General features: G+C 35.8%; 1 protein-coding gene across 1 annotated transcript in view; it reads left to right on the top strand.

Moving 5' to 3' along the window:
* The window catches only part of SCAF11 (SR-related CTD associated factor 11), a gene marked incomplete at its 3' end in the record, with an annotated part of 74,693 nt that overhangs the window by 37,989 nt on the left and 23,810 nt on the right, over positions 1 to 12,894 (top strand). The window contains exons 4-6 of the mRNA XM_080706085.1: positions 1,950 to 2,027; positions 7,251 to 7,348; positions 10,283 to 10,347. Of these exons, the coding sequence (XP_080562211.1) occupies positions 1,950 to 2,027; positions 7,251 to 7,348; positions 10,283 to 10,347 (241 nt within the window). The remainder of the gene's footprint in view (positions 1 to 1,949; positions 2,028 to 7,250; positions 7,349 to 10,282; positions 10,348 to 12,894) is intronic.

A 12,894-nucleotide genomic window follows, 5' to 3' on the forward strand; every position in this document is an offset into this window, starting at 1 on the left:
AAAATATAAAAAGACTAAAAATTAGGGCTGGGGGTATAGCTTGGAGGTACTGCAAAGAAAGAAAACTTAGTAAAGAAAAAACTGAATTAAGCACTTTTTTTACTAAAATGGTTGAAAGTAACTGGTTTATATTTGGGCTGCTTCTGTAGTAACTTAAAAGCTTTTGTTAAAATGTGTTATATGATCAGGTACCATACCATCATATCTACCTGTATTTGTGTAAGCATATCTAGATATGTGCTAAAGCCCAGAAAGACAAAGATCACATTTTTTATTAAGGGATAATTTAAGGTAACTTACCTAGATTCTGTAACTATGTTTGATCTTTTGAACTATTGCTGTTAAAATTCTTTTTTACTAGCTGGGCGTGGTGGTGCACACTTGTAATCCCAGCAAATGGGAGGCTGAGACAGGAGGGCCGCAGTTGAGGACAGCCTCAGCTACTTAGGCTCTTTGCAGCTCAGTGAGACCCTGTTTCAAAATAATGAATAATAGGACTGGGGGTGTGGCTTGAAGGTTGAATGCCCCTCAGTTCCATTCCCAGTACTGCAAAAAAAAAAAAAAAAAAAAAAAAACCTTTTTTACTTTTTAACTACAGATACTAAAAATCCACCCTTGAGTATTTTCTTCAGTTTGCTAAGTCTTCCCTACAACCCTAGTAGAAAACAGTTCATTTTGAGTTAATATAAACCCATTTTATACAAATATTTAATAGTATTACCAGGGAAACTGGTATTATAGTTGAGTTAATTAAAGTCATGAATTTTGAAAGGACAGGAAGAATTTTGACAGAAAAATACAGTTGATTTATAATCATAAAGTGATTGAGGGACAAGTTTTTAAAATAAATATTCTCAAATCAATTGAAAAAGACTAGAAACTCAATTTAAAAAGGCAAAGAAGCTGGGTGTGTTGGTGCACGCTTGTAATCCCAGCATTCGGGAGGCTGAGGCCAGAGGATTGCGGTTCACAGACAACCTCAGCTACATAGTGAGGCCCTTTGCAACTCAGTGAGACCCCGTTTCAGAAATAAAAAAGACAGAAAAATAGAGCTGTCGGAGTGTAGTTTGGAGGTAGTATGCCCCTGGGTTCCATCCCCAGTACCACAAAAAAAAAAAAAAAAAAAAGAAAAGAAAAGAAAAATGGCAAAACAAAGAGCACGAATAGTTTAAAAATACAGAACTTTTTACTAGCCTTTAAAAATATATATGCTCAATTTACTCATGAAAGGAAATGTAAATAAACTATTATAGGGAAACGTGTTGTTAAGGGTGGGGCATCTCTGACTTACTAATATAAACCAGTTTAAGTTATATAAATCAGAAAAATTGAGATTATATGAATTATATCATGATAGTAACTATACATGTAAATATGCATTGAATATCTGCAAAAGCTTCCAAGGAACTGCTTCTAGAGATGTCATCTAGGTGTCTAGGGGAGAGGTTGCAGAATACCTTTTCATTTTAAAAATATTTTTGTTGCTGGCACAATTGCCTATTTCAGATAATTAACTTTGGTGGTGGGGGGTGGTAAGTTATAGAATACTAAAATTTGTAAAGGACTGTCCAAGCTGTTCCTTTTACAGCTAATTTAGGGTTGGCCATGTTTAGCATAATAGCCAGCTTACACCACATGCTGTGGATTTCAGCCAGCTTTCATTATACTAGTAGTTTTCATTGGGGCAGCAGGTGTTAGTAGAATCTTAATAATTGATATTTTATCTCGTTCATCACTGTATTCCAGTTTTCTAACATACAATAGATGTTTAGTAAATATTTGAATGAAACATTTTTAGAGCATATATTCTGTGGCAAGATAAGCATTTGTATCCTTTATCTTTGAAGGAACAGTGGGAAATGTGGAAAACTTGTAACTGTATTTAGTGTAGTTAATGTGATCTATGTAAAATAACATTTGTGATATATAACTTGTTAATCATTTTTTAGATACTGGCTTCCTGTCCTATTGACCGAAAACCTTTTCAGACAGTGTTTAAATTCAATGCATTGGAGGGGTGTATTAAGGTAAGTCATAGATTTTTTTATCTTGGAAGAAAATAATAATACTTAAATTTTTAAAAATATCTTTAGTATGAGTGTTTCTTTTATTTCAAGAACATTTATTACTTGTATAGCATTTTGAATACATTTTTCATTGAAAACTGTTTAAAATGGACTATTAAATCCAATTGTGAAGCTGGGCTTGATGGGCCATACTTGTAATCCCAGTTCTTGAGAGGCTGAGATAGGAGGATCACAGATTCATGCTGGCCTCAACTACTTAGGCCATCTGCAACCTTGTGAGATCCTGTTTCAAAATAAAACCTTGTGAGATCCTGTTTCAAAATAAAAGAAAAAATAAGGCTAGGGGCATAACTCAGAGACCGAATGCCCCTGGGTTCAATCCCCAGTTCCTAAATAAAGAAATGAATGAATGAATAAATAAGTATGTAAGTAAATAGTAAATAAATAAAAAGGCGAGTACTTTTTAATCTCAGTACTTGGGAGGCTGAGCAGGAGGCTGGAAGGCTGGAGGGCAGCCTCAGTAAGTAGTGAGAACCTCATCAACCTAGTGAGTCACTGTTTCCAAATAAAAATAAAATAGGTCTGGGGACATATCTCAGAGGTAGAATGCCTTGGGTTCAATTCCCATTACCACTAAATAAAATAAATAATTAAATAAGTAAGATGGAGCCTTAGATTCAAAGACCAATCCCCATAGAAACTTAAGTTCATATATCTGAAAATTGTTTTCATGAACACAACCATTTTGAGATTAGCCAATAAAAAATATAGAATGATGTCTTTTTTTTTTTGTGGTACTGGGGATTGAACCCAGGGGCATTTTACCTCTGAACTATACCCTCAGCCCTATTTTTTATTCTTTATTTTGAAACAGGGTCTCACTGAATTGCAGAGGGTTTCACTAAGTAGCTGAGGCTTGAGCCTCCTGTCTCAAGCCTTCCAAATGTGAATGCTAGGATTACAAGCATGTGTCACCACACCTGGCCTGATCTTTCTTTTTAAATGCTGATTACTTCACTAATGTTACTTATTGTGAGCTATGATTATAATTATAGTGATGTTTATAAGTGATAAATAGCTAAAAATGTGCACACTCAATATTTATGTGTAGCAACTGAATAAAATTTATGAAAATTAAATATATAAGTGATAAATAGCTAAAAAATGAGCACACTCAATATATATGTATGTGATGTCTTTAATGGGAGAAATGAACTATTTTCAGGTAGCTGTATTAAAGCTGACAGTGGTTACTAGAGCAAAGAGTGTGGAAGCAACATGTAGCTATTTAAGCATTAGTCATTCTTGGTGTAGGTATTTATAAATTTTTGTATATATTTTTATCAGATGTGTAAGGTATAAACTAGACTGCAATTGAAATGGTATATGTGAAAAAAGTATTTGTAGTTATGTAATTTTTAGTCTATGTAAATAAGTATATATCATGGAGAACAGCTAAAATATTAAGTATAATATAAAAATTACAGTGGCTTCTATGGGAGACATGTTTACTATTTTTTAGGCTATCTAAATAAAATTTTGTTGCAGCTGGGCATGGTGGCGCATGCTTGTAATCCCCCACACCTGGGAGGCTGAAACAGGATTGCACAGGTTTGAAGCCAGCCTCAGCTACTTAGTGAGGCTCTCAGCAACTTAGTGAGACCCTGTTTCCAAATAAAATATAAAATAGGTCTGGGAGCACAGCCTGGAGGTAGAAAGCCCCTGGGTTCCACTCCCAGTACCACACACACACACACACACACACACACACACACACACACACACAAAATGTCGCTAAAGGTTGATTGCCATGAACTAGCTTCTGAAGATATTTTGTTGTGTCACTTATAACGAAAATTTAAATTTATTTGTGCATTATAATTATAATAGTAGGATTCATGTGATATATTCCTACATGCACATACCATTTGATCAATTTCATTCCTATTACTTCCCTTTCCTTCCCATTCTCCTTCCCTGTGATCCCTTTCCTCTATTAAATTTATTTAAAAGAGCTTGCATATTACTTAAAGTTTTGGCATAGTGCTAATCTGCTAACCAGTTTGTAAGTTAAAAGGTTTTTATTTAAAAAACATATTATTATGACATGAGATATCTTTCATACTTTCCTTCTCGTCTTCCTCCTCCTCTTCCTCCTCCTCCTTCCTTTTTTTTTTTTTTTTTTTTTCCCCCATTACTGGGAATTGAACCCAGGGGCATTCTACCTCTCAGCTAAACTTCCAGCCCTATTTTTTATTTTTTATTGTGAAACAGGGTCTCACTAAGTTGTGAAAGGCCTCACTAAATTGCTAAGGCTGGCTGTGAACCTGTGATCTTCCTGTCTCAGCCCCCCAGGTACTGGCATTACAAATATGCACTACCACACCCGGCTTAATCTCTTTCTTTAAACTTAACTTCTGTTGAACCTTTACTTTTTCTTTTTACAACTAAATTACTTGAATGAGGCATTTTCTTTTTCTCAGTTTTATTCATTTAAGATCCCACTGAACATTCATATCTGTCATTGAATTTTACTAACAACAGTCCTTACTAGAATCACCTTTGACTTCTAGATTCCATGGTTTGATTTTTCCATGTAATGTTGTTGACTGCCCCTTACTTCCTTTGGATTCTAGGACATCCTTTTTTTTTTTTTTTGTGGGTATGTAGATCCATTTGTTTGCTTTACCTGTCTAAACTTTCATCATCTTTGCCATCTCTCTACCTTTGTTTTTCTTTTGTTTATTAGTTGTTTGGGCTTCTCATAGTGTCTTCATTTAAATTCTCCGGGCAAATGTCCTTCCTCAGTAATCTAAGCTACTGCAGCAGCTTTAAATACTATCTATATTTGGATGGCTTCTAAATCCAATCACTACCCCATATATCTTCCCTAAGAATCAGACCTGTATTTCCAGCCATTTTGTTGCATTTGTCCATTTAGATTGTGTGTGTGTGTATGTGTGCGCGCGCACATTAGTTTTACTGGAGATTGAATCCAGGGGCATTCTACCTCTGAGCTAATCCCCAGCCCTTTTTCAACAGGGTCTTGCTAGGTTGCTGAGAGTCTCACTACTTTCTGAGGCTGACCTCAAACCTATAGTTCTCCTGTCTCAGCCTCCCAAATACTGGCATTACATGGGCCACACCTGGCTTCAAAGGAATCTAAACATTAACAAATCTAAAGCTCATCTCATTTCCTGTTCTTTTCCTTAGCTCTGATTGTTAATGGTGTGATCTCAGTCAATTTTTTTTTCTCCCATCTTCTCCTGTATTTTCTGCTAAATATCTTAAATTTTTCTTTTTTATTTTCCTATCATTGCCTCATTTAGACTCTTCATCTAGACTAGTGGTGTCCAATAGACTTGTACTAAAAACCACTATATATTTTAAAAAATTTAGTGGACATATTAAAGTAGTGAAAGAAAACAGGCAAAATAAATTTTAATGGCCGGGCCTGGTGGCACATGCTTGTAATCCCCGTGCGTGGGAGGCAGAGACGGGAGGATCGCACAGGTTCGAAGCCAGCCGTGCGTGCTGGCTTAGGAGACTCTGTTTCCAAATAAAAATGTAAAAATAGGCCTTGGAATGTAGCCCGGAGGTAGAAGGGCTTCCAGGAATCCCAGTATCACCAAAAAAAATAAAAATAAAAAAAATTAATGATATATGTAATCTACCATGTTCTATATAATTTATGAGGAATTACTGAAACTGGGCTTGGTGGCACACTCCTGTATAATCCCAGTACTTAGGGAGCTGCGACAGGAGAGACACAGATTCAAGACCACACACAGCAACTTAAAGAGACTCTCAAGCAAACTAGTGAGAACCCGTTTTGAAACAAAAGATTGGTTTAAGGGCTAGAGGTAGCATGCTTCTGGGTTCAGTCTCCAGGACCTCCCCCCTGCATGCAAATAAATTACTAAGTGATTTTACATTTTTAAGTTGTACTAATTTTATTTTGTTTGTTTGTTTGTTTTTGGTGGTACTGGGGTTCCAGGCTACACTCCCAGACCTATTTTATAGGTTTTATTTGGAAACAGGGTCTCTTAAACCAGCGCGATCCTCCTGTCTCTGCCTCCCAAGCGCGGGAATTACAAGCATGTGCTACCACTCCCGGCTTAAATTGTACTAATTTTGAAATCTCATGTTTTATACTCATAGCACATCTTAATTTAGAGGAACCACATTCCAAGCACTCGGTAGCTGCATCTGGCTAGTGTCTATCATCTTAGATAGTATATAGTGTATCGGATCTAAATTTTTTTTTTTCAGTACTTGGGGATGGAACTCAGGGGCATTGTACCTCCAAGGTACACCCCCAGTCCTAGTTTTTAATCTTTTATTTTTGAGATGGTGTCACTGAATTGCAAAGGGCCTCACTAAGTAGTTGATGCTGTTCATGGACCAAGATCCTCTGGTCTCGGCCTCCCGAATGCTGGGATTACAAGCATGCACCACCACGCCTGGCGGATCTAAACATTTTAGGAGCTTTCTTTTTGATGTATTGATTGTTACTACCTTCCTTAACTGACTTCACATTGCTGTCAAAGTTAATTTTCCTTAAAAAAAAAAAAAAAAAAAAACCTCCCACAAATATGGTCTTTTTATTCACTTGCTTAAAAAACTCTATTTATTCTCTTATGCCCATAGGATTATATTCTTATTCAGTGACCTTTACAATTTGGTACTAACACATTTATCAACTTCTTGCTACTCTTTTCTTCCCCATCTATATTGGCTTCTCTGTATTCCTAAAACACTGTTTTTTTCTCCATCGACAGTAATTTTTCCTTAGGTAAAGTCTCACTCATTTTTAAAGACCAACTTACTACTACTCATTTATTCATTTAAGTCTTCTCTGACATCCTCTGAGTTAATTTCTTAGTCTTATAGATCTACAAATTTCATTTCTGCTATGAACACTTGTTTATTTTGGTGCTAGGATGGAACTCTGGGCCTCATGCACATTATGTGTATATTCTACTACTGAATGACATCCTCCACTTCTCAATCTATGCCTTATCTCTCAGTATTCTGTTTCCCCAGAACATAGTACACTTAGGTGAGCTTACGGTTTGGTATACTTGAGTGAATCCGTATATGTATTTAAACTATACTTTTCATTAATTTGCTTTAATTTTATCAATTTAAGGGAGAATTAAAATGTTTTTATTTGGGGTGTTGAATTGTTGGTCTGAAAACACAATACTGCTTTTTTTATAGGTTCAAGTAAAACGACCATCAAGAGAAACAAATGATAAGAAAAATGAAAGTTCTTTTATGAAACAGCTTTCTTCTCATGAAAATTCTGACTGTATAAGGTTAGTGATTGTGTGTGTGTGTGTGTGTGTGTGTGTGTGTGTGTGTGTGTATGTATGTATGTGTGTGGTGACAGGGATTGAACCCAGGGGCATTCTACCTCCGAGCTACACCCTCCGCCCCAATTTTAATTACTTATCTTGAAACAGGTTCTCATTAAGTTGTGGAGGGTTTCACTAAGTAGCTGAGGCTGGCTGCAAACCTAGATCTTCCTGTCTCAGCTGTACTGATATTACAAGTATGCACTACCATGCCTGGTTCGGTTAGTGATTATTAAGAGTAGAATTCATATGAATCAAACCATAAGTAAACTAGTCCAAAAAGAACGTTCTCTTTATCTTTTTTTTTTGGTGGTACTGGTAATGGAAACCTTTTACCTCCCTGCTACACTCCCAGACCTATTTTAAACATGGTCTCTTTGAACCTGCTGATCCTCCTGTCTCCGCCTCCCAAGTTGGGGAGGGGGAGTTACACGAGTGCACCACCATGCCTGGCGAACAATCTCTTTATCTTAAATTTAAAGTGGAGTTTAAATATATTTCTTTAAAAGCACACACTTGATATTTTAAGAGAAGATCAACTAGGATCTAAAAATATAATTTAGCCGGGCGTGGTGGCGCACGCTTGTAATCCCCGCGCTTGGGAGGCAGAGACAGGAGGATCGCGTAGGTTCGAAGCCAGCTGCGTGCAGTGGCTTAGGAGACCCTCTTTCCAAATAAAAATGTAAAAATAGGTCTGGGAGTGTAGCCTGGAGGTAGAAGGGCTTCCATGAACCTCAGTACCACCAAAAATAAATAAATAAATAAAATTTAAAAAATAAAAAAATAAAAATATAATTTAAATTCTGACTTTAATAAAGGATGAGTTCTCTTTTTTATATGTGTAGTTGTATACCAGAACTTTTGTAAAAATAAAAATGTTAGAGAAGTAGAAAATTTTTAATTGCATATTCTCATATTATACTTATCACAGATCAGTAACATTAAGTGCATAAGCAGTGGTGCTCAGACCATACTTTGCTTGGCACTGATCTGGACAAAAATCCAAAGTAACTAATAGGACAGTAAAAAAAATTCTTCATGATGCAGCTACAGTTGAAACCTCTTATTTTCTTTCCTATTTTGTTTCCTGTGTTTTAACACTCACTTGCTATGACAGTTGTTTTATATTTGACATTTTAAAAACACTTAAATTTGATTCTGTTGTTAAGATCATTGACCTATTTTAACATAATTGTCTAGAAAACAGTACTTGTATTAGGTATTTAACTTTTTTGAACTAAATTGAATGAATAGCATATTGGAAATTATAAGTTGATAAAATTAATGTCAGTGCTTTTAAAACTTAAGTTTATTTTATCTGAAATATATTTAGAGCTGTCAAAAATTGCATTTTCAGTGTGTATATTGTTATATTCATCACCAAATCTATAAATTCATTGGTATATTTCATCAGAATACTTTTTTTTCTGTGGTACCAGGGACTGAACCTAGGAGCATTCTACCTCTAAACTATACTTTCAGCCCTATTTTTTTTTATTTTGAAATCACTAAGTTGCAGAGGGCCTGAGGCTGGCCTTAAACCTGTGATCTTCTGACAACTGTGCCCAAACTGGGATTACAGCATGTGCCACTGCAACTGGCAGAGTACTAATTTCTTTTGTTTTTTATTCTTTTTATTTTTTGTGGTACTGGAGATGGAACCCAGGGGCATTCTCCCTCAGAGCCCAGCCCTATTTTTTATTCTTTATTTTGAAACAGGGTCTCACTGAGTTGCAAAGATCTTCACTAAGTAACTAAGGCTGGCTTCAAACCTGCACGATCCTTCTGTCTCAATCTTCCCGGGATTACAAGCAAGCACCGCCATGCCCAGCTGAATACTAATTTCTTATGACAGTATATTTATTTACTTACTAAAACAATTGACAATAGTCCCTGAGATTAGTCAACTTGCCACTAGTTTATAACATGATGTCTCTTTAGTTCTTAACTTTTCAGTAGTTACAGACTTCTTTGAGAATGTGAAAAATAGTACAGATTTCTCCTGCCAATATATATATATATATATTTTTTTTTTCTTTTTCTTTTTTCTTTTTTGTGGTACTGGGGATGGAACCCAAGGGCCTTCTACCTCTGGGCTACACTCCCAGACCTATTTTATATTTTATTTGGAAATTTGGAAACAGGGTCTCTTAAGCCAGCTGAGGCTGGCTTTGAACCTGCGTGATCCTCCTGTCTCAGCCTCCCAAGCACGGGGATTACAAGCATGCGCCACCATGCCCGGCTAAAATATATATTTATAATCAGACAACTTTCTGTATGATTTTAAGGTGTTCATGGAATACCCATTCCAAGAACCCACCTGTATAGCCCTAGAGTTAACTGTATTAGAGCAAATTTTATAACTGTTTCTGAATTAGCTTTGATTCTTGCACTTATGTTTGCATAGTAGATAGTAGTAGTAGTATATTTCCCCCAGACATGGTAAGAAATACTTTTGGGGGATACTTTTTTGCTATTTTTTGTGTGTGTGGTGCAAATTTGTAATCCCAGTATGTGGGAGCCTAAGACCGGAGGATCTCAGGTTCATGGCAAGCCTTAGGTTCTTAGGCTCTCTGCAACTTAGTGAGATCTTGTTTCAAAATAAAGAGTAAAAATAGGACTGGGGATGTAGCTCAGAGGTAGAATGCCCCTGGTTTCAATCTCTAGTTCTGCAAAAATAAATAAATAAATAAATATACAAATAAATAGTGAAACAATATAATTTGCATATTAAAATCTAATATTTTGTAGTTGTCTGAGTTTTAAAACATTTACCTGACTTTCAGTGTAACTAATGAAATTAATGCATATTAGATTTCATTTTGATTGAATTGGAAACATGAGTAAAATAATAATTTTCTCTTAAATCTTTCAAATCTTTATTGATATTTACAGAAAAAAAGTCATCGTAAGAAAAGATCTATTAAGTTCAAGAATTTATGACTTGAAGATGATTCATAGTAAGTGACTTTTGCTTATGTGTGCTGCTCTTTTTTGTTTTTAATTCGATGATTATTTCAAAGTTCTCCATAATACTTTGGTTTGGAAAATATTTGAGCACAGAACTCCTAAGATATCTGTATGTTGTATTGTGTCCTACATAAACTTTGCTGTCATAGAGTCATCTGTGCTTTTCCTTGTTTCCTCCTCTTTTTGTTTATCTTGAGAGCAGTATTTGTGTATATGTGTGTGGGGAGAAAAGCATGTTTTCCAATTATTGTTTAGCAACTTACATTGTATCTTAGTCTGCTAATTAGTGCAGAACTCCTTAGAGAAGATGGTAAAAAAAAACCCACAAAACCCTATGGGTCAGTAATTGTAAATAGAGTCACAAAGGAAGTCTGTGACACCAAGAAATGAATTCATAATTCCCAGAGGCAGTTGTAGCTTTGCCTCTAGCCACACTTGTAATATGAAACTTTATGCACCTTTAACATACTTATCTACATGAGCATTTAAATATTCCTGTCTTTTGTCTTGGCTGGTTCATGATTCTCTAATACAAGAAGGATATGCAGCAGAGCCTGATTAAAAGCACACTAATCAGAGTGTTTTGTGACTTCCTTGGGGTCCAGGCTATTTATTCTGTTCAAGAGAATACATTACTGTGACCTATTTGTAAACAAGGGGATGGGCATTTATTTTGCAGGCTAGGCCAAGCTACACATAACTGTATTGTGTTTCAAAGATGAATCTAACTAGGCATGGTGGCGCAGGCTTATAATCCTAGTATTTGAGAAGCTGAGACAGGAGAATCGCAGGTTTGGGGACAGCTTCAGCAAGTAGTGAGACTCTCAGCAACCTAGTGAGACTCTGTTTCTAAACAAAAATGAAATAGGGCTAGGGGTATAGCTTAGAGGTAGAGTGTCCAAGTTCAACTCCCAGTGCCACACATACCAAAAAAAAAGGTGAATCTAACAATTTGATGGTGGATGGGATGAAGAGTACAATTTATGCAGAGTACAGTTAAGAAATAGTGAGGTCAAGGTTTACTCCCAGGTCCTTATCTGAGCAACTGGTAAAATGAGAGTGCAAGTTACTGAGATGGAGAAGGCTGATAGGAGAATGTTTGGAGGGTATATTCAGAAATTATCATTTAGGAATAGAGTGGTTGTTGCCTGAGGGAGACGGAAATGGGGAGACATTGGCCAAGGGATACAATAGTTCATTTTATGTGTGCATGTTTTAGAGACCAAGCATACAACAGTTTGAGTATATTTACCAATACTAAGGTGGTAGATCTTTCAAAAAGAAAATGCTAACTATGAGGTAATAGCTGTGTAAATTACCTTGATTGTAGCAATTATTTTATATGTTATAATTATATGCAGTTTTATTTGTGAATTATAGACCTCAATAAATGTGAGGAAAATTTCCCCCTCAAATAGAGGCTGTTAAGAAACCAGGATGTTTGCATATCATATATAAGATCTATTTAATCTTCAGGCTGTTTTAGTAGTGGTCAATTTATATCAAGACATACTTATGGTTACCTCTTAAATTGGTGATTTCTTCCAGTTGTCATTTATTTTCTTGAGTTCATGCGAGGATGTATAAGAACATGATCAGAAATAATATTGGAGCCATCCAGGTTGGGTATGCATGCTTGTAATCCTAGTACTTGGGAGGCTGAGACAGGAGGATCATAGGTTTGTAGTAAGCTCCAGAAAATTAGGCCATCTCAAACTTAGTGAGACCTTGTTTCAAAATAAAAAATAGGGCTGAGGGTAAAAATATAAATAAAAAATATAAAAGTATAAAAAATATAAAAAAAACATAAATAGGGCTCAGAGGTAGAATGCCTCTGGGTTCAATCCCTAATACCACACACACACACACACACACACATCAAAAAAAGAAAGAAAAAGAAAAAGAATATTGGAAAGGAACCTTGAAGTCATAGAGAGTTTTAACCTAAGGACTAAAATTTCTCCGGTGTTATACCATAAGGGATAGCTCTATGCAAGTAAACATCATTAAATCTTCTTTCATTGGGTTACAGGTCAGTCAAACTATTATTTTAGGAAATAGTTTTCCCTGGTAAACGGATTGGATGCATAATAAATTTCAAAGTCACAGACAGCTTCAGCTACTTAGACACTTTGCAACTCATTGAGACCCTGTTTCAAAACAAAAAATAAAAAATGGGAGGGGGGGTGCGGTGTAGCTCAGAGTTAGAATGCTCTTGGGTTCCATCCCCAGTAAAGAAAAAATAATAAATATAAAAGCAAGCTAGTTTGCTTCTTATTCATTCATTCATTCACTCATTCACTCATTCATTCATTCATCTATTTCACAATATTGGAGATTGAACCCAGGGGCATTCTACCTCTGAGCTACACCCCCAGCCCTCTTTTTTTTTTTTTTTTTTTACTTTGAAATGGGGCCTCATTAAGTAGCTGAGGCATTTCTAGGTTATCATTCACTGTAGTAATGCTCCTAGGCCACAGCTACATGAGAAAAAGGCAAGTAATCTATAGATGAAACAAACAGAAAACTGAGACTCA

This window comes from Muscardinus avellanarius, assembly GCF_963383645.1.
Source record: "Muscardinus avellanarius genome assembly, chromosome: 11".
Classification (NCBI taxonomy): domain Eukaryota; kingdom Metazoa; phylum Chordata; class Mammalia; order Rodentia; family Gliridae; genus Muscardinus; species Muscardinus avellanarius.